The sequence below is a fragment of the Trichoderma harzianum genome, assembly GCF_003025095.1.
Source record: "Trichoderma harzianum CBS 226.95 unplaced genomic scaffold M431scaffold_21, whole genome shotgun sequence".
NCBI classification, from domain to species: domain Eukaryota; kingdom Fungi; phylum Ascomycota; class Sordariomycetes; order Hypocreales; family Hypocreaceae; genus Trichoderma; species Trichoderma harzianum.
The window spans coordinates 42949-64421 of NW_020209269.1; the positions used below are offsets into that span (position 1 = coordinate 42949).

At 46.3% G+C, this 21473-nt stretch overlaps 7 protein-coding genes across 7 annotated transcripts; 4 read left to right on the top strand and 3 right to left on the bottom strand.

Moving 5' to 3' along the window:
- Window positions 1-133: 133 nt before the first annotated feature.
- M431DRAFT_319506 (hypothetical protein) lies at window positions 134-2676 on the bottom strand. Its single transcript, XM_024914290.1, has 9 exons — window positions 2567-2676; window positions 2273-2503; window positions 2066-2190; window positions 1764-1989; window positions 1164-1695; window positions 994-1108; window positions 646-910; window positions 399-583; window positions 134-343 (listed from the first exon to the last, which is right to left on the bottom strand). The coding sequence occupies exons 1-9, from the start codon at window positions 2568-2570 to the stop codon at window positions 245-247; spliced, it is 1782 nt and encodes a 593-aa protein (XP_024768612.1). The 5' UTR covers window positions 2571-2676; the 3' UTR covers window positions 134-244.
- Window positions 2677-4928: 2252 nt separating this feature from the next.
- M431DRAFT_487107 (hypothetical protein) lies at window positions 4929-8219 on the top strand (the record flags this gene model as incomplete). The annotated part of the gene is made up of 15 exons (XM_024916453.1): window positions 4929-4956; window positions 4985-5408; window positions 5458-5472; window positions 5526-5841; window positions 5893-6301; window positions 6397-6454; window positions 6515-6550; window positions 6608-6637; window positions 6696-6889; window positions 6936-7102; window positions 7163-7284; window positions 7340-7515; window positions 7598-7775; window positions 7832-8057; window positions 8118-8219. The coding sequence occupies 15 exons, from the start codon at window positions 4929-4931 to the stop codon at window positions 8217-8219; spliced, it is 2481 nt and encodes an 826-aa protein (XP_024768613.1).
- Window positions 8220-9185: 966 nt separating this feature from the next.
- Window positions 9186-10316, bottom strand: M431DRAFT_98646 (hypothetical protein; the record flags this gene model as incomplete). The annotated part of the gene is made up of 1 exon (XM_024925069.1): window positions 9186-10316. One exon carries the CDS (start codon window positions 10314-10316, stop codon window positions 9186-9188), a length of 1131 nt encoding a protein of 376 aa, XP_024768614.1.
- A 1509-nt stretch (window positions 10317-11825) lies between these two features.
- M431DRAFT_500603 (hypothetical protein) lies at window positions 11826-13364 on the top strand (the record flags this gene model as incomplete). The annotated part of the gene is made up of 3 exons (XM_024917933.1): window positions 11826-11889; window positions 11929-12782; window positions 12816-13364. The coding sequence occupies 3 exons, from the start codon at window positions 11826-11828 to the stop codon at window positions 13362-13364; spliced, it is 1467 nt and encodes a 488-aa protein (XP_024768615.1).
- Window positions 13365-14357: 993 nt separating this feature from the next.
- Window positions 14358-16323, top strand: M431DRAFT_535143 (hypothetical protein; the record flags this gene model as incomplete). The annotated part of the gene is made up of 7 exons (XM_024920942.1): window positions 14358-14544; window positions 14603-14979; window positions 15027-15155; window positions 15208-15538; window positions 15599-15930; window positions 15988-16087; window positions 16138-16323. Exons 1-7 carry the CDS (start codon window positions 14440-14442, stop codon window positions 16321-16323), a joined length of 1560 nt encoding a protein of 519 aa, XP_024768616.1. The 5' UTR covers window positions 14358-14439.
- Window positions 16324-16967: 644 nt separating this feature from the next.
- M431DRAFT_513255 (hypothetical protein) lies at window positions 16968-18719 on the bottom strand. The gene has a single exon (XM_024919983.1). The coding sequence runs from the start codon at window positions 18601-18603 to the stop codon at window positions 17056-17058; it is 1548 nt and encodes a 515-aa protein (XP_024768617.1). The 5' UTR covers window positions 18604-18719; the 3' UTR covers window positions 16968-17055.
- Window positions 18720-19375: 656 nt separating this feature from the next.
- On the top strand, window positions 19376-21456 carry M431DRAFT_535145 (hypothetical protein; the record flags this gene model as incomplete). The annotated part of the gene is made up of 3 exons (XM_024920943.1): window positions 19376-20200; window positions 20278-20587; window positions 20640-21456. The coding sequence occupies 3 exons, from the start codon at window positions 19376-19378 to the stop codon at window positions 21398-21400; spliced, it is 1896 nt and encodes a 631-aa protein (XP_024768618.1). The 3' UTR covers window positions 21401-21456.
- Between the last annotated feature and the right edge of the window lie 17 nt (window positions 21457-21473).

The window sequence follows — 21473 nt, forward strand, 5'->3', positions numbered from 1 at the left end:
TTTTGTTCTTCCAGTCGGTCTAATTTAGACTCATCATGCGCATTGTACACTAGTGGCAGCCTCTCACTTAGGTTCAATTACCATTCAAAGCCAGGAAACATCATTATCCATCTTCGAGATTATGAACAAAGATTAAATAGTATATTTAAGTTAATTTAGAAGGATATCATTGCTGATTTTGTTTTGATTAGATCCCCCTCGAGGCGCCTATCGCCATATTGCCTTGTCGATGAGCTTACTGAAATCACGCAGTGTGCTCGTCAGTCTCAGAACCCTCAGCCTCGCTGGTCTTTGTCGTTGAGAGGACGAATTCTTCCTTGTCAATATGGCGGAAGATGAACCACTAAAATGAAGTCAGTATCGGTCTGATTTAAAACGAGAGGGGTTCCAAAACATACAAAGCCAACTGTAACGACTCCGCCCACGATAGCAGGACCACCGAAATCCCAGACAAGGAAAGGGTCCACAATCGCAGCTGTAGTAGCAAGGTTGATGATGTATGCAAAGCCAGTGTTGAAGAGGTTGATGGCTGACACCAAGCCTCTCATGTTGGCCGGAGCACGAGAATAAGCGATACCGTAGGCTATATGTATACAGATGCATTAGTATTTACATAGACATGACATGATAAGTGGTTGAACGTACCCGGAACGTTAATGAACAACTCGGAAAATCCACCGAGAGCATATGGGATAGCCTCCCACCACAGAGAGATGGGCGAGACCAGTCCATTATCCACACATCTCGGGTCGGAAGAGCCATACCAACCGCAGGGAGAGGTCTGGTAGGCTTTGTAACACAACACAGCATAGCCAACGCCAGCAAGTGTACTGAGGAAGAAGCCAGTCGTGATGCGAGCAACAGGGCCATAATGAATCTTTCCCTTGCGCAAAAGCGGGTACAGTCCGTACTGTAACGATCTAGTTAGCAGATTTCTCATTTACAACTGCAAAAGGCAAAACGAAACTGTAGCCTTGGCACAGAGTGACTGACATTGAGGATCGGTCCTAGAACGATGATACTAAGGGAGTTGAAGTTGCCAATGACATCGTTAGGGACACCGTTGCCTGTGAGCATAGTGCCCAAAAAGTTTGCTGAGCTTCCGATACTACACACGCAAGGTCAGCACAAGAGGGTGATGAATAGAAACAAAGCAACTGTACCCATTGTCATTCCAGAATTGAACAGGGAAAAAGCAAAACATTCCGGTTGCCTGCATAGTTCGCTGTACGTCCACGACGAACTGATCGCTGTAGTGGGTTTCGGGCGACAATCCCTTTTCAGCTCTAACGGACGGCCTGGCGTTCTCCCACCATCCCTTGCGGCCAATTCTGAAGATGCCGCCATTTGCCAGACCGTGCTTGATGACTCGGAACACATTTGGTAGATCAGAGCCGCCAGGCTTGTGCAAAACGAGACGGGGCTTAAGCCAGATAAGCAGAAGTGGCAGGGGAAGATAGAGGATAAGAGGGAGCAAGAAAGCCAACCACCAGCCGACGTATCTTGCCGAGTACGATGTCGCTGTGGACATGAAACCGCCAATGTTGATGAGGAGATAGAACCACAACATGACTCTCTCGGCGCTGTGTTCAGGGTCTTCGATGACTCGTTCACCAGATTTGAGAGTCTTGACCTTTGGTACATGTGATTTCATCTGGTCCAGCAGGAGCGGTGTGACATTGGGTTTGAACATGGCTGTGAGAAAAGAAGATTAGCTAGGTGCCTTAATTAGGACGGGTTCAGATATACGGGGCGCAGCGTACCAGCTCCAATAGCGAGAATGTACACGCCGATAAAGAAGGGGATCTTGGCAGTTCCGTTGTCGATGAGCGTCTTGGCACCACCCGCAACAATGAGGACGTGTCCGACACCACAGATGATGACACCCCAGAAAATCATTGGGAAGCGACCAAATCTTGTGTCGGCAAGATATCCGACAATAAGGGGAAGGCAGTAAGCCAACAAGCTGAAAGATTGTGAAGTAGCATTCTGTTTTTGAAACAAATTAGTATGCGAGACAGACAACAAACGATTAGCAGTTGATGAGAGAGAGGCGAAGTCTTACGGCAATCTGCTCGCCCAAACCTAGGGCACCCTGAGTAGCCTGACTTCCAGGTGCAGGGGAACCATAACCGTTACCGCCCTTGGGCAAAGGTCGGTTGATGTAGTTTGTCCAAATCTGGGCACATCCTAGGGAAAGCATAGACATGTCAGTGTTCCGTTCACAGGTACTGAAAGCCACCGCTGAACACGACTAGCCGGGTACGCGTACCATAGTAAGAAGCTCTCTCACAGAACTCAACAGCACAGAGGAGGTAAGCGACTGTTGGAATCTTGCCAGGGACACGACGCAGAGTAGCGAATTCCTCTTCAGTTGGCTTTCCCTCATAATCCTGATTGAGGATGGCGACACTCTGCCCGTGGTTGAAATCGGCGTTAGAGTCTTCGAGACCTTCTTTCTCGCTGGGTACGATGACAGCGGTCTCGTGCTTCGAAACGTCCGCTAGATGATAGATCTCGTGTTAGTCATCACGAAGTTGATGTTAGCATCTCACATAGCACATACCCATGGCTGCTTTTGTTTCCTTCCTCCTAAAAAAAGAAAAGAAAAGAGCGATCACAGTCAATTCGATTTACCCTCGCCATTCTGGCGGGCGATTCTATTCTTTTGTATACCTTCATGCAAATACATGGGTTAATTGTTATCTGCAGTTAATCAGCACGTCTCCAGGTTCTGGTCTGGGACCTCGTGATTCTAGACCCCTGTTCTGAAAAAAGTTCCAATGCTAGCGACAATTGAGGTGAGCTATTTTCTTATCGCCCGCAGAACTTTGGAATGTTCCGCACATACATGTTGCCTAAATCAGCGCTCCCGTGCCGCTTCTCCCGAGATGCTGTTTGTTTTCGAGTCAAGCAACATTAAAGTGTTGGCCCTAGTAAGAGCTCCAGCCTAATCAAGGCGGAGGAAATCCACAAAGGGTTTGGGGTCATCGGCTGCTTTGTACTAAAATGTTAAGGTATCGGAGAACCCCATGCAAAACTGCGCTAGTAAGAACTTATGATTCAAGTGTAATTGTATGATTCTGGGAAAACTAGAAGGAGTGTGCGTCTTTGGGTGATTCCTCATGGCAGACTTGACCAAACCTGGCATAGTTGGCCCGCACTATGCAAAGATAACTCGCAAGCTTATATAAAAGTCCGACAGGGGTCCAGCCCGCTCTTTTACTATCCACAGCCCAATTCGCCACTATATTCTTACTCGTACGAAACGATAGCAGCGCAATAGGCTACTCGGACTAGAGATAACTGATAATATGAATGTGTACTAGCTGCAAGCGCATGATTAGAACGCATTTTGAGGGCCCTTTCTAATGGGTCCTGTAATCAATACTAGGTACGGAGTTTTTAGGATTAGCTGGGGCTAGCCCAAAAGAGGAACATTTCCTCGGACTAGGTGGGAAACAAGGTCTGTCACGCAATAAGCTAACCCCCTGGTCGAGACGGTGGCCACGTTCCTGTAGGATTGCGGCCACGGTAGGCTGGATTAACTAGTTCCGTAGCATCTTCTCGAGCCAGGGTCTTGAAAGCAGTCACATCAGCTGGATTTCTTACGCTTCGCTATACGCCTCGATAGGCATTTGCTGAGCAGATTTGATGGTGTGTTCCCTACGGAGTAGCTCCTAAAAAATTGTGTACCCATGTCTACCTTTTTTTTAAGGTAAATGGCGTGCTCGATATTGCAACGTTATAATAAGAGTTTTTCTCAAGTTTGCTTGTGACTGGTGGTCCTGATTTTGTTCTGCTCGGAGAAAGGGTCAAGCTTATTTATGTTCCGAGTATGTCTTACTAAGAATCCAAGGTTTTATTCCATTGTGTGTTAGGTGGACATGCAGGATTGGTTACCTCTCGATGCCGCTGTTTCAGTATCGTTGTGCGGAGTAAAAGTGTGTCTCACTCGATGACTGCGAGCTGTATTTTATTCTGACCTAATATGTCTCTACCAAAAACAACGCGCGGGGTTACGAAGAGTAGGAGTAGCCTTCACGCCTTATTATGAACAAGATCAGCCGATGTTGTGACGTGGCGACGATTGAGATTGATACTGGTTGCTGCACTGCGGACATTTGCTCGGAAATTTTAATGGGGCTCTCGCGACAGTGTGACACTTGGAAGCTCAGAAATTATTCACCCAGATCGCGTTGGATCCTGAGACCATGACAGCCTGAAGAACAGTGATTCTTTGTCTGAGCAACATAATCACTTTTTGTGATTGTTATGCTCTCATAACCACCATCACAACAGCCAACGCCCGTATCAAAATTGCTTGTTCCATTAAAAGAGGCAACAGCGGATTCGTCTTAGGAAGCCGCACCAACCGACTCCTCTCCCATTTGTGTTCTTGTGCGTTGTGGCACAGTCGAACCGTACGTGGCGAAAGCAGGGCGAGATATCACGTCGTTGTCGCCACCGGGGAGTGGCGTGTATCTTTGTTTTATGATCAACGTCCACTCCGTAAGCTAGTTGATACATGATCCATATCTGGGCGATAGGACGATAAGCAGGCAAGTAGGGTTAGAGGACTGGTATTCGCCACATGTGATCTGCACAAATGAAAGGTGGTTTTCCTACGATCTCGGGTGCCAAGGTGCCAAGTTGCCAAGTCGCCAAGTTGCTGATTTGCCAAGTTGCCAAGGTGTCAATCTGGGGGTGGGGTAATAAGGAAGCCAACTTTTGCTGTAGGCATATCACCGGCTCATTCACAGGCAAATTGGTGCTCTGATCAGAATTTAATAATATCACGCCCATAAGAACTGCAGTTTCGCATCGGCACTCTATTTGCAGCGGTTTAATGGGCGGCATACACTCCTCGGCTGGGAGATTACGCGATATAAAGGTGAAGCGATTGTTTGAGGAGAAAAGAAGTAACGATGACGGATATTCGTCTAGTCACACAAGGTCGGAAAATGAGACATTCATCAAACAGACTCGTCATACGACCCCCGTAGAGATATATCACTTAAAAGTCTCTCATCCCGTGCATGTTGTTTTCAGTCTTTCTCCCCCAAGGCTCCAGCAATTGGCGTTCTGTGGGACAAAAAAGTATCGATACCAGTCAAAAGGATGAAGATGTTTGCCTCTCGCACATTCGGACTGATTATTTCTGTCTATTTAGCAGCCGTCATATCCAGCTACAGTTATTATGCGTGGAGCACATCATGGTCGCGCGTCAAAGCCCACCATCAGCAGAGCTCGCCTTATCCTGTTTGCAAATCAAGGCAACCATCAGTTTCTGCGCCGCATCAGAATATCTGGGGTGGATTTGCTGACAAAGAAGCTGCTGGTATTATTGACCTCTTGCACCAGCATTCAATCGGTCTTAACCTTACTACAGAAGATAGGGCTGGAAGGTGAGAAGCCCACATAATGTAGAGAGCAGAGTATTTACATGTTGAACAGTTGGGATAATAGAATGTACGCAATTTCTTCAACAAATTCAACTCTTTGTTAATTTCTTACATATGCAGCCTTCACCTGGAGCTTCTAGCTCCAAAAAAGAGCGACGTGCTTCTGTTTATAAACAAGAATACGACAAAGCCCCCTCCACGATATGCCCGGGCAACTCTGATGTTTGGGGCAACGCCGAATCCCTTCCTTCAAGACTATGTAATTGGCCCGCTCCCCATTACTAACAACACTCAGGTACAGCCTCTTCAATTTCTCTACAATAATGCCGGCAAAGGGAAAGTGGCTGTTGATTTTGCTGATCGTAGCGAGGTGCTCCAACTCGCCAAGGACGTGGGGCTTTCTGTGGCCGATATCACAAAGCTTCTATGGGATAGGGTGAGTGGTTACGGCGTAGGAAAGATATGAAAAGTCGTCTGACAATAGCAGACCCTCAACGATACGCTTAGCCTTTTGCCACAATATCCACCTTCAAAGGAAAATGGCAGGTTAATTGTATGGTCCAGTTTCATAAGCAACCCTACCTCATTATTCAACTCAGAGACAATTCTTCCGCTCGGTCTATATTTTGGGCTCGATATAACGGGGCGTGATCCATCGAAGTGGTCTTTAATTGGATGGTATTACAATGGCATATACTATCCAACCACGAATGCATTCCGGACCGCCGCAATGTCTAGTAATTTCACTGGACTTGGAGCCAACTTTGACGGCCCATGGGCAAGATTGGATAAGCAAGGTACCGCCATGACATATGACCATTACCCTCCACCCACGGCCGTTATGCCTGGATCAAACCGCTTCTTTATAGATACAAAGGAAAACTATGTCAAGTGGAGTAGGTGCCAAGAAACTGCGATTTCCCTTTGATACAAGTCCACATCAGAGCTTAACAGATATAGTGGATTTCTCGTTCTTCTTATCGTACAACAGAGATAATGGATTGCGCCTCTTCAATGTCCAATATAAAGGCAGACGAATTCTTTACGAAGTATGTTGGCAGTTACAATCGGAAATCGCAATTATAAGGGACGTTTCTAACCATCCATAGTCAGCTGGGCCTGCAGGAAGCGCTGGCTCACTACGCGTAAGTTTGGCTAGGACAGTGCGAAATGACGCTTAGATTCACTCTAACAGCCAACAGGGGAAATGACCCGGTACAGTCTGGGATAACGTAAGGCGATACTGGCGGTCGTGAATCTCTTCAGCGCTTACAGAACATACCATCGCAGTTACTTTGACAGCAAACCGGGCGTTGGGCCTAGTGTTGTAACTCTCATTGATGCTGAGTTTGAGCGACAGACAATGGGTCAAATGGCAACCAAGTTGATCGGCGCATTAGGATACGATTGTCCGACGTATTCAACCTATCTGAATGTTATCTACAGCCAAGGAGAAATCTTCCACAGTCGACCTAATGCCATTTGTGAGTTTGGCCATCTCTGCATCTCCGAGCACGCTGACAAGTCTAGGCTTGTTCGAATTTGACCAGGGATACCCTATACAGCGCCACTCTGCTGCTAATTACACCAGTATTACCAAGAACATCGCTTTTATAGTAAGGTCTGTTTCCACCATTGCAAACTATGACTACATGTTCTCGTATACTTTCTTTCTAGATGGGAGCATAGAAGTCTCCGTAAGAGCTTCTAGATATATACTAGGCGGCTTTTCTGCTAACAACGAAGAATATGGCTAGACCATTCATGACAATCTCTCCGGCTCCATACACGACCATGTTCTCACTTACAAGGCTGATATTGACATATTCGGTGAGAAGAATAGCCTCCAAAAGGTGGAATTTGTGCCCGTTACCACTGAGTAAGTAAGAATGTCCATGGACTTCTGGGGCGCCGGCGCTGAAACAAATCATAAGATATCCGTGGTCGAATGGTGCCAAAAGGAACACAATGAAGGTACAAAAATCGTTTATCCAGAACGAGAACGAAACTAAGATCAACTGGGCTCCTAATGGTGCGGCGACGTATGCTATCGTCAACAAGGAAGCCAGAAATACTTTGGGGGAATATCCTGGATATAAATTCTCCCCTGGTAGGCGGGCCTAATTTACGATGTGTGCGGCGTCTGAGTGGAGCTAATTGTGTAGCAGCTTCGAACGCTGTCTTTCTCACAGTTTTAAACTCGTCCAACGCCATGAACGCCGTGAATTTCGCAGACCATCACTTCTATGTTACAAAGCAGAAGGATACGGAAGCACAAGCTACGCATCCATATAATATTCTTGATCCTATAGAGCCAATAATTGACTTTGCCAAGTTCTTTGATGGGGAATCTCTGGATCAGGAGGACCTGTAGGCGCCGCACCACTGATTCGGGCCTTGAAGCGCAAAATGACTAACATGATTAGCCTCCTTTGGTTCAATCTCGGAATGCACCATGCTCCCCACACTGGCGATCTTCCGAATACTGTTTTCACGACGGCACACTCCGCTATTGTAATAGAGCCACTTAATTACCTCGATCTTGATGCCTCCCGCGCTACTTCGCAACAGGTCCGATTGAACTATAAAGATGGGAAAGTGCAGTCTGTCAAGACGTTTGATTCCCAAAACGTGACCTGCCACGTTGACGCGGTAGGTTGTGTCCGTCCGCATTTATGATTCATTCGCTAATGAAATGGTAAAAACTCACAGAGCCAGCTGATACCTAATTTTTGGAGAGATACGGGTACTACATCAGTTCTCAAATATCTTTTCGGCTCCAGCCAAGAAGACGGAATAGCGAATGCCACGTAATTACAATTTCTCTCTGTCGCCTTGGTACTACGACTATTTGTACGCTATTCCGTAGGTTTAGATACATCCCGCCGCTGATGCTTGCGCAAGATTTAGGGCTTTTCTATCTTTCTTGCTCTAGTTGCGCCAACAAGCAAAGAGAATTCTTGCTCCCTTCTGCTCATTGATCTTAATGCACATGAAGCAGTTTTATTAGAATGGCACTTCAATGGGGCCGTGCAGCTATTACAATTGCGCATCACGTCTTTTGGAAGCTGGCGGTAGGGTGAGCTACAGCGTATCTAATCCCATGAAATATCTATGGGTCTTCCCATTTTCACCGTAAAATATTTCTAGTCGCCCCATTACATATTCCATTTAATAACACTAGATCGTATTTTGACACTCTTGTGCCAACTCTAAACGGCGGGAAGCGGTGGCTCGGTACCCTTATTCACCGAGTTCCCACCCTAGACTCATATCCACCAAATTTAGCTCAGATAACACATATGTGATTCCAGGCTAGATCTTATATTTCCGTGTCCAAAGGTACCAGCCGCCATTACGCTTGACGAAGTCGCGCCGGTGATAAAAGCCAATATTCTAATTTCTCATGCTAGTATTTACCTTGCCGCCATTTTCATCGTCATGCGCTGCGGAAAAGGCTTCGTATTTAAGATACCTACAAGAAAGAGGCAGTCCACCTGTTGGATCTATCAGCACCAGTGTTCGACGTCTGCTTTTAGACAGGTGCGGAGAAATGTATAGCAGAAAGTTTGTTCAAACATTACGAGTCCGTGGGAGCACAATTGCCACCAAGTTGATCAATACCAATCTATATAGGCACATTCAAATTACCCAGTTGAAGAGCATGGTGGTAGACTCATATACCAGCGATAGTTTCCTAATAATACTTGGTCTGAGCATTAGATGAACAGGAAACAAAGCCTCCTTTGGGGAAAAAGCGCGACGAGACGAAGAATAAGCCTAACCACGAAGAGCCTTAGATATAGCCTTCAAACCTGTATCCAATTCCTCCCATGTCGGCCATCCATAACCTAAGCGAAAAAAATTATCATCTTGCTCGAACCAAGTTCCACGTCCAACATATACTCCATGGTCCTCGAGCAATCTCTGATAGAATGCCGCAAGCCCTCCCACGGGCTCCTTCTTGACTTTGATGAAACACATAACTCCCGCTTCTGGCTCTACCCAGTCTACAAATTCAGATTCTTGATCCACCCAGCTTGCGACGTGCTCTCTTCGGCTAGTCATGTCGGCAATTGTCTTGGATAAAAGCTCAGTGCGTCGTGATAAAATTTGTTCCGCAATGAGTTCGTCCACGACACTACCACTAATACTAATAAGTTCTTTTGCTGCAAGAAAAGTTTCCTGTAGAACTTTGTTAGTTGTGACAAGCCAGCCAATCCGGATGCCGGGAACACCATAGGTCTTTGACATGGAGCAAACGCTGATAACATGGTCGCCGAGCTTTGCAGCCGAACCAATGACGAATCCGCTATCTGTAGAGGTGAATGCGTAGTTGAGATCCGCGTAGGTTTCGTCGACGAGAAGATAGCACTCGTTCGCCCGCGCCAACGATGCGAGCGACTGAATTTCCGAACTTGATAAAACTGTGCCCGTAGGATTATTCGGAGAGCAGACGCTAATCAATTTGGTAGCGCCAGGACGAATCGCAGCTGCGACACGGTTGATGTCCAGCTGATACTGAGACTCGAAATCGAGGTCTATAAAGGTTATCTCGCATCCAATTGATCGCGGGATTTCCAGGTTCGCTGCGTAGTTTGGCCGAGCGACAGTGATGTGGTCTTTGGGATTAAGCATGGCGGAATGAATAATAAAGAGCAACATCGAGGCGCCTGCGGTAACCAGTATGTCGTCGTCAGTGAGGCCACCCTTGGCGGCATTAGCAATAAGCGAACGAATCTTGTGGCTTCCTTTGTGTTCCGTGTAAGTAAAAATTGTCGAAGAAGGAATATTGATGCCCAAGGAGTCTAATGTCTGATCTGATATGGCACTTTCCGAGAGATTGTACCGAATCTCCGAGCCAACCTCCTCTGGCGCCTCCTTCTCAATTGCCATGCGTTGATAGTTCATTTTCCTTACTTCAATAGTTGACTAGGGCTGTAACGACTAATATTACAGCAGAAAAAGACTTAGACGTCACAAGCGGTTAATAAACTGGCTATGGCAAGGTAAAGTCGGGAGGTCGGGTTTTATGGTCGTTTGATGTGTTATGATATGCAATCGTTGTGTACTTTCCACCTGGGGGGTCATGAAACAGTTATTATATCAACAGATAATGATCCTAGCGCACTCCTGGCTGAGGTTGTTTCTAAGGCTTACTTGCTCTAGTAATACTTTAATAATTTTTAATAATGAAACATGTTGCGTAATATGTTCTGTTCCGGCTTCAACTCATATCAGGTTACCTCGTCGGGATTTCGTGGATCTTTCGACTTGATTGCACGATGACGAACCGACTGAGACCTGCTGGGCTTGGCATATGCCAATCCTTTCGAAACGAGTCACAGGGGCTCGAGTTAGGTGACGTCTTCAAGGACGTTCGATGAAAGTGGCTGCAGTCATTTCCGGTTTCTCTAAAGAGCTGTTGCCGACGAGGGAACACTGAACGAGAAATTCGGCACGTGTCCGACAACAACTAGGAGATGATGAGCCTCGAGATCAAAATCCAACTTTGTTGCCCAACTCTCCTTCTATTTTATATAGCACTTTCGGGTACTTTTATTGTCGTCTCATTGAACGAGGACTCAAAATTGCGTGATAGTAAGTGTGGACGCAGTGTGGTAGGTGACCTGTCGGACCCTTGTTCACTAGGCGAATGACAACTTGACACCCGTCTCATACGTACACATCAAAATGGGAGAAGCCTGGTGAACTTTCACAACTACTGGGATACAATTACTGACGTGGTAGGTACCATTGATGATGGCATGGCCCAAAATAAAGCTATTGGATATTTCTACCAGCCCACTCAGTCTCGCAAAGTTGACTTGATGGACTGGGGATTGTTACGCAGCTATGCTGTCATATTGATTCGAATGTAGTCAGAAAGGTGAATGAACATTGAGTACCACGCCCGTTATGGAATAGTTTGCGCGAGTCCTTAGAGTCAAAAGTTTGGTGCAAAAAACATCCCGTGTGTCCTGAGACATTTGGGAAGATCATGGCTAATGATTGTACACAGCTGAGTGTATGTACAACGAATGAGACAAGGATCAAATTGAACCTTACGTTATTTCCAAGCATCCACCCTGTACAAACGTTTGGATGAGTCAAACTACACTGACGCCGTGATCAGCTTTGAAACTGAGAAAGGGTGTGTATTGCGCAATTGGCATGAACAGGACATTTGTTCACGCCTAGGAAGATATATTTCCTGTACCATACTTTATCTAGTATTTTAAGGCACGTCTTAGTGATAAGTGATTGATGCAACTGGGGAATTCTCAAAGAGAAGCGGAAATATAACTGTCCAGAGCTCGTCACTATTCGTTATAATACGCACATAGCGTCGTCTAAATACGCACATAGCGTCGTCTAAATACGCCTGCTGACGCAGTGTTCACCAAGTGCTGAGACTCAATGTGGTACTTCTATAATTACTCTTCTCAGATTGCCATTCTCGCGATGGGCATGGTAATCAGTTGTATTCTAGTCTTCAGGGGGCTCTATCGCATTCTCCGAGGGCATCTGCGGCATGTCCCCGGCCCTCTGCTGTCAAAAATCACGAAAATGCACTTGGCTATGTACGATTTCTCTTACAGCCGGAACGACCAAATTCTGGAATGGCATCACCAATACGGGCCTATAATCTGTATAGCGCCTAATGAAGTTTCAGTAGCGACCTTGGAAGCCACAAAGGAAATATACAGTGCCACGCAGCGATGGCCAAAAAGTAATTACTTTGACAACTTCAAAGGGTACAATAGGCGATCCATTTTTGCGACGAAGTCACACGAAGAGCATCGCGCGAAGCGAAAATTAACCTCCAAATTTTACCAGGCTTCAAACATATACACCGTGCCAGCCATTGAGCAGCATATCCAAGAACGTTCCCAGACTGTCCTGAGGCAGATCCGCCCTGGTACGCAAGTAGACATTTATAGTCTCACCGACTGTTACGCTCTTGATATTATCACATTCTTGGTGTTAGGTCCTCATCATTGCACCCAGTCTGTGGAGAACGTTTGTCTAGAGCGTCAAATACTTATGGATCTAAAACACTTACAATTTGTTGGGCCACTTCGCCTTCGTTGCCCGATTTTTTGTGATTACGCCTCAAAACTACTGGATACGCTGAGCCCAGGGCTGGCATACCTTCAGGCAGAGGATAGACTCGCATCATGGTGTCAACAACGCATTTCCGCAGCAATGAAAGACCCCGATTTTGATAATTCGCGTTCGCTCCTCCAACACATCCTCGCAAACCTCCAAAATGTCAGACCAAAGCTGTCGACTGACCACTTATACGTTGAGGCAGAGATTCTCGACAATATTAATGCTGCCGAGGCTACTGTTGCGGTAACTGCCACGTATCTTGTCTGGAAATTGACTTAGCATCCAGAATGGCAGCAGAAAATACGAAAAGAATTAAATGCATTGGCAGTACAAGAGAATGGCCTTATTTCATTTGCCGACGTCAACAGCCAAGTCCCATCTCTGGAAGCATGCTTGAGAGAAGTATATCGCCTCCATCCGGCATCGAGTGGACGTTCTGAGCGCCTTGTTCCAAAAGGCGGGCGTACTTTGTCAAACATTTATCTTCCAGAAGGAACCATAGTCACAAACTCAGTCGCAGCACTTCATCGAGATGAAAATATATTCCCAAATCCAGATCATTTTTTGCCGGAAAGATGGCTTGAAGGAGACGAGGAGATGCTAAACAGGAGATTGAATCAACTTATCCCCTTTGGATACGGCGGAAGAGTCTGTTTAGGAAAGGCACTTGCTACTATTGAGATCAAATTGCTAATTGCAGGGCTCTATCGAAAGTATAAAACAGTCATGACAGAGTCATCCACGCACGCCTCAATGAGGCAATGTAGCACACATGACGCTGTACCATGGGGATTGCAATGTGTGATTGAATGTCAGTTGGTTGACGACGACCAGCAAGAATAAATCTATGTTACTACTTCTGTCACAGTCTACAGTCGGCTGGTGACTTCGCTCTCGCACAAACGCGGGTGGACTACCTAGATGTAATATAACTATAAGCTCGTGCTACCTCCGTAGTTTTTGCGGTAGTAAGTCAAGCTGGGTAGTTGTGTTAGTTGTGTTGTGTTAAGACAATAGTCACAGGAGTTTAAAACTATCTTCCCGAGCTATCAATAGAATCAGGTCATAAAACGCCAACTAATACAGCTTCATCAAGCCTCTTGGCTAAGTAAGAAATATAACCTCTATATTTGTAAATATCTTCAACACAAGGTGTAACCGGGAGACCTATAAAAAATCTTCTATTCATTATCTAAGGAACCTACAAGCTGGAGACATGGACCTATAGCATAGCCTTCAGACAGCAACTGTTAGGTTTATTATAGCCAACTGTATACTGACGCGGTATACCTCGCACCTCGGTATCACTTCTTTCGTGTTCACCATCCTAGGTATGAAATACTAATATACACTCTCGGTCTATATGACAGAGCTCCCGTGAAGAACAACGGAAATTCGGAAGACAGAAGGGACCGAGACCGAATCCTATCGTGGGCTCCGCACCATGATTTCCCAAATGTAACATCAGAGAGTCCATCATATTGTTAAGGATCTCAGCATAGAAAGGACAGCAACAAGCTGACATGGCTATTGGAATCAGATGCACAGTTCTTGGGCAGAGCAGACAGTACCACTAGCCAGTTAAGTACTGTCGGTTGCATTCCACGACTTGTGTGGAATATCGTCGGCCTCAAACGCACCTCGTATTATCCCTTTACCTCTGACCGAGAGACGCCCGCTACGCCGGCAATTGTATCCGAGCTACTCGAAACAGAGATCAACAACTGCACCCACTCTCCGACTTCGCGCCGATCTCGGAACATGGCTTTCTATATGATCGCGACGTCCCTCATAGTCGATGCAACGCCCGAAATTCTCTAAAAGCGCATCTGTATTGTCAAGTTCAGCAGTTCTGGATGGCCACAAAAACTTCATTATCATTATTGCAGCGTATTGTGTGACCTTCAACGCTGCCATCATGCTTAGAAAAGCTGAATCCGGCACATGGCTCCCTGCCTATGTCCCAGTATCATCTAATGCGGTGGTAATTCTGCTTATGACTTCTTCAATGGCAATCTCTACTGTGTGTGGCTCAATGGCTCTGCTGTATGATCACTATGGATCTTACTCATGCGAATTAGACTTATGGAATTTACCGATCAATGCTCAATGGGCTTAATATCTTACCCGCATACATTGATTATTTTGAACTTAATGATACGACAAAAGGTTTGCACACCGCCGCAATTTTTATTGGTGGCTGTCTGGCAACGCCCTGCTCTGGCTTGCTGTGCGATCGTTTCGGTCGCCGCCCTGCAATATTCTGGGGCAGTCTAATTGCAATTGCCAGTATGGCAATTCAGACGGGAGCTCAAAATGTTGCTATGTTTATTGTGGCCAGAGTGTTAGTCGGGTTTGGAACTGCGATCGCCAATATTGCAAGCGGAACGTACCTGTCTGAGACGTTTCCAAATACGTGGCGATTATGGGGCGTTAGTATGCTGAACAACTTCTACTAGTAAGTGCACTTCACCAACTGGGGTTGGATTCTAACTAGACTCTAAGCGTCGGTGCTTTAATCATTGCGGTCATTACTCTCAGCACGAGCTCCTGGGAATCGTCGTGGGCCTGGAGGCTCCCATCCGTGGCCCAAGGCATCTTCTCTGTATTCAGTATTGGATTTCTGCCATTCATGTTTGTCATCTGTCTCTCCTCAGGCTAGAGGAGCTCTAGCTAAAATGCGTAGTCCTGAGTCGCCACGTTGGTTGGCTTATCGTGGCCACCACGAAGCAGCGCAGCTTGCGGTTGCTCTTGTTAGCTCTAATGGCAACATTGAAGATCCGGCATCAAATGTTTTATACGAGCAGATTGTCAAGGGCATTGAGTTAGAGCGCTCGCAGAAGCTCAATATGACAATCTGGGGCATTGCCAAAGACCCTGTGGCAAGAAGACGGCTCCTGATTGGCTCATCGACGGGAATATTTGCTTCAACAGCTGGAAACGTTATCGCAACATTCTATCTTGGCGCCGAGCTAAAGACTGCGGGTATCACAAATATCAAATCTCAATTGAAGGCGGTAAATAAACTCGTCATAGCAGCAAAGTACCCAAGCATGCACTGACGTATTATCATTCAGAACATTGTCCTAAATGCATGGTGCCTTCCTTGCGCACTTGCAGGGACACAATTCATATCTCGCTGGGGACGAAAGTCGACTGCCATTATTACTGAAGCACTTTTGGTTGCCTGTCTTTTGACCATCGGCCTTCTCACGAAAAAGTACGCCGAAGATCCGGACCACGCCTCAAAAGCTTTGGTCTATGGCAACGTAGCCGTAATGTTCCTCTTTCAAGGCATCTATTCCATTGCATGGACGCCATTGTTCAGTCTCTATCCACCAGAGATTGCGAATTTCTTGATTCGCGCTCACACCGTAGCCGTTACGCAACTTGGCCAAAACCTTTGTGGGTAAGTTTTGATCGCCACAGCTTGCAAGCTTGTGATATTGGCTTACACCGCTTTCAGCACCATATTGGTGCTAGTTACACCCATCGCACTCCAAACTATTGGCTGGAAGATGTATATTATCAATGCGTCGTGGGATGTTGGGATGGTGGCGCTGATTGTGAGCTGTGGTCATCCCCGATTGTGCTTATGCATACGACTGACAAACAGCAGTGGTACTTTTGGGTTGAAATCAAAGGGAAATCTTTGGAAGAGATTGATACGATATTTGATACTGGCAGGAGACAGTCGCGGTCAATTGCTGGTGCAGAAGGGAAAAGAGATATTGTGGCCAACTCTACCGCTGTTGAGATGCCGCCTCTGCTTAGTGGATTACGACAGGTTTTGCCGACGTGACGGACGCTTCTGAAGGAAAAACCTGCCGAGGCATGAAGAGCAACATTGCAGACAAGAATGAAATTTTGATCTATGGCGGAAAGCTGACCACTCTTTGACTGATCTTTCCCAAGGTTGGGCGACTGTCAGTTAGCGGTTATTGGTGGTTAGGCAGAGTATGAAGATGGTCAGATGTTCCTAACAGAGATACCCGTTGCCGATATTTGCATCTAGTTTCAAGCAGCGTGTCTTCTTCAAGATAAGAATTCACTATTACACTCATATAGGCTTACTGACATTTTATCTCTTGTGCCTTTGGCTTGTGTCAAACAGGGAATTATGTGAACTTTGTCCATTCAAGTCCAGCTCATTCTAGTTTCTCTCACTCTTTCGTAGACGGCTCCACTTCATATGTGCGTTGCGGTTTCATTGATGGAGACCATCAAATTGCAGCAGGATTCTTATGAAGGAAATACAGGGTGCTCGGGAGAAACTGGAGCAGTTTTCCGGACACCATGCATCTTAAAAATCAGCGTGTATGCGTTTTATTTCTTTAGGGTTGAAGGGGATTTGCCGCATTGAAGAAAAGAAAGAAACTGCTAGTTTTGTGTTTCTTTCTTTCTTATCCAAATTCTATGCATATGAGAGACAAAATGTGTGAACAAGATCTTTATTATAGGAAAAGATTTCATAATTTACTTGGCTACTTAATCGCCACTGACTTTCTTATTTGTGAAAAATGTAACTATATACCTACATAATAGGTATGTAGTGATTACTCTTTTCCATCGTTAAGTATAGCCCGTACGGGCCATACGCCCTCGCATCATCATCTCTCCACATTCGCTCTAGCATCTCACTCAAACTGAATAAGTGCTTCATGTCAAAGCCTGAATGTAGTAATTCATATTTCAGATGTTTTTGCTGTTCCTCTTTGGTCATGCAGGAGCCGGCTATAATGCATGGCCACAGTAGTATTGTCCTGCTTCTCATATTTTTTACTGAACTGGCTAGAGCCAGGACGATGTCGACCTGAGCTTCAATTTGTAATTGCGAAATTGGGTCTGGCCGACCTGCTCCACAAAAAGAAGTCATAAGATATATATAGAGACCATGTCGGATAACTTCTGCGGCTGTTGTAATATCGCTATTCTCATGTTGATCCAAAGAGTCTGCGGATGGCGGCATCGTCCAAGTAATAATGCGCTGTTGAATTGCTTTATAGCATGACTGAAGTTCGGCACCAGGTATCCAGTCATCCCCAAGAATACTCTGTCCTGCGAGATATTCTACGCCTAACTGACTAATGCGGGGAATAAGCTCATATAGTGAGTGACAACCGCCAAACATTGAGCCAAATGTCGAGTAGCTGCTCAGTTCATCCAACGAAGTCAAAAACGTGTCGTATGGCTGAGCAAGCTTTCCAATACTTCGATAAGATGCGAGTGAGTTGACGATGGACAAGTAAGCGTAGAGTTCAAGGCTAAAACCCAGAGAATCTTGGTCAATATTAACTCTTTGAGGTTGAGTGAGAAGTCGCCTGACTATCTCTCGACTAGCACGCAAATGCTGGAGCATCATTCCGCTCTTATTGCCAGATATAGCTTCGTAATGACAAGCAATAATCAGGATTAACAAGAGCCTCACTTGTTGCCGGTCATTTGCGGAATCGAAGTTGAGCAATTCCCGCCGCAGGCCTGATATTGTGTTTTGATAGTGGAGAGCAGTAGCACGCTGCATTTCGAGATCAACACTTCCAATGGAGCCAGAATTCCGAACAGATTGTCTGCACTCTAAATGCGTGCCGCTTAGAGCTAGGATCGTATGCATAATAAGTTCATCAGTGGAAGCCAGTGGAAGGACGACGGTGATGAAAGGGCTTTTGGTTGGAGGAGATGTGCAAAGTAGGCCGGCGGTGTATTCAGAATAGTGCTGTAACAATGTAATGGACACCTGTGTGAGGTTACACGCTGTCCCTGGTATTGGGAGATCATGAGTAGGGGGTTGGCGACGCAAGAGTGTCGATATTGGAGAAGATGATTGTGTCTCGGCTCGTACAATAGGCAATTGTTCCACAACTGCTCCTCGGCCAGCCGGCTTGCTGCCACTGTTTGGCTGGCTGGTTCCTCCAGAGAGGTCGGGCCATTGACATTCAAGGTGGTTTCGACAACAAGCCCGGCATCTCGGCTTTACTTCGTCACATTTCTTCTTTCGCAGGCGGCAAGATAAGCATCCTGTCTTGAACCGTGGGTAGTTTGGTCGCGGTTTGGAGTAATCATAGGGCCGCCTTCTACACTGCATATTTGGCGAGATTTCAGGTTAGATGTTGAGTTTGGATGTCCGCTACTCCGTATTAGAATCCTCCCCGATTTGTTCATGTCAGGTAAAGGGTTTCTCGGGACCCGCGCAGACCCGCGGACTGCGAGCAGAAGTGGCCGAAGTGACGTCGCCTTGGCTGTATCAAGATGTCAACAAATTGCGTTTGCTGGGACTTTGTGGTCAAGGGATGGTCAATGTACCTTGAATTGACAGACCTCGGTAGGATGATGGGTCATGTGGACCTATCAAGATTAACCGATGCGAATGAGACACCTCAAGCTGAGTGTTAGGCGGGGTGTGCTTGAATCAACAAATCTCTTGGAAGCTTCGGAAAGCGGGGCAGAGTATGGAGAGAGTGATACAGTCGACGAGGCTAGAAACGGTTGCACTGTGCCTCATAGTTTAGTGCAGAGCGAGAGTCTGCGACTGCCGGCTCGTTTACCCTGGACGTAATCGCGGCTAGATAACATTGAACTAAGGAAGAAATAGTTTAGATTAGATCTTCCTGTGCCCATATTCAAGATCCCGGCAACTATCATGATCAATTTGTGAACAGTGTGAGCAATAACTACGTCTATTGGAACATCACCAATGTAGAACTCGCTCGAAACGTCGTGTTGAGTGATTCTCGAGTATATATGAAAGGGCTGGCATCCGCTATATCAAGGATCAACTAAACACAATTTGAGCATTGCAAGTAAATTGTTCTATATCGCAAAATTTCCTCTAAGCTATTCTTTACCTTCCAATCATCATGGCACCACGAGACACTCGCCCGAGCTCCAATCTCGTGAATCCCACTAGTCTTTCCGATCCGCAATGGTACTCTCATGGCATAAGCATTGAGGGTGCTGGGAGAACCATCCGCACATCTGGACAGGTTGCCCAGCGCGGCGATGGCACCTGGCCGTCATCTGTGGCAGAGCAGATCCAACAAGCTGTAGCTAACTTGGAGGAAGTTCTTAAAGCCGCTGGCGCATTCCCTCGAGACATTGTTCATCTTCGCTTTTACGTCGTTGACTGGGAACTTTCCGCAGCTAATGACCTCATTGCACCAGTCTTGGCTCTCCTCACAGACAAATATGGTTCTGCCAATAAACCGTTGACGACGCTCGTACCGGTTCCCAAACTTGCGTTCCCGGAAGCAAAGTTTGAGATTGAAGCGATCGCTAGCGTTGGCAATGCTTCTCGCCCGTGGCTTGCAGAGAGAGATATGATCCAGAAGCTCTCAAGCGACACAATTTCTACACCGACCATTGAGACCGATGTCGTTGTGGTTGGCGGCGGCTTCTCAGGCATCATGGCTGCATACGAACTAAACCAAGCTGGATACTCGGTCATTCTTTTGGAAGCCAAACATCGTATTGGAGGTCGCAGTCGAACTCAACGACTTAAAACCAATCCGAATGCCGTTGTTGAGCTTGGTGCAACATGGATCAATAAGAAGACACAACCCACCATATATGCTCTGACGCAGAAATTTGGACTGGAAACTGAAGCTCAATACACGGAAGGCGATCAGATTTACCAAGGATACGATGGGAGAATCTATAGATGTAACATGGATCAAGCTCATAATGTAAGAATGCGTTGAGCCCCCCAGTTTTTGCTACTTACCGTCTGCTGTCCACCAAGCTAACAAGATTTATGCTGTAGGAGAATACTCAACAGGTGCAAAAGTTTATTCTTCTCATGGCTGAAGCTGCCGAAAAGTGTAATATCCGCCTCTTTGACGAGTTTCCGGAAGAGGAGGATGTCACATTGGCTGAATGGGTAGCCCAAAAAGGACTCGCGGATAACCCTGCCGTTGAGGCGACTTGTCGTTTATTGTGCTCTGCAGTTGTCGGCCGTGAGCCCGAGGATGTTGGAGCACACTACTTCTTGGACTATCTCAAATCTTGCTATGGTTACATGAGTATCGTAAGCGAAGGCGAGGAAGGAGCCCAGTCCCTCAAAATCAAGACCGGTGAGTTCTCCCGCTTGAGCGGGTTAGTTGGATACTAAAAGTCTGTGTTCAGGTACATCATCTATAGTTGATGCTCTAGCAAATACCCTACCTGCTGGTTCTGTAATGCTTCACAGCCCAGTTGACAGCATCTCTCAGTATGCCAGGAATGAGGTTCACGTCACAACCAGCAGTGGCGCAACCTACAAGGCTAAAAGAGTCATCATTGCTATCCCAACAAACACATATACAAACATTCAATTTACCCCGCCATTGCCGCCTACCAAGAAAGCTCTCGTCACTCGAACAAAGCCAGGTATATATGCAAAGGCTATCTTGACATACTCGTCTCCGTGGTGGCGAGATGCAGGGCTTGTGGGGAAGTTTGAATCAGTCATTGGCCCCATATGTTTCAGCTGGGATATTAGCGATCTTTCTAAGAAACAATACAGCTTGGCAATTTTTGTTGCCGGAAAAGTCGCTAGTGAGTGGCATAAGTTGGATGAATTAGCGCGCGAAGAAGCCATCATTGAGCATCTGGCAACGCTTGTGGGAGAGAACTCTTCGCTTGCAGCAAAAGCCCGCAATATCCTGGAGTTTAACATGGTAGAGTGGACAAAGGAAGAATATATCGGTGGTGCACCGACTAGCGCCTTAGGCCCCGGTATGCTGAAAAAGTTTGGCACAGTTCTCAGGGAGTCCGTGGGAAGTATTCATTTTGGGGGTGGAGAGACGGCATACGAGTGGAAGGGTTACATGGAGGGTGCTATCACGGCTGGACAACGGGTTGCCAAAGAGGTCGCTGATGAACTAGCAGCTCAACCTCAGCTCTAAATATTAGGATGTATGTTCCGTAAGCCTCTCACTTAGCAAACAAAGGAAATGGATGCTTTACAGATGCCATTTA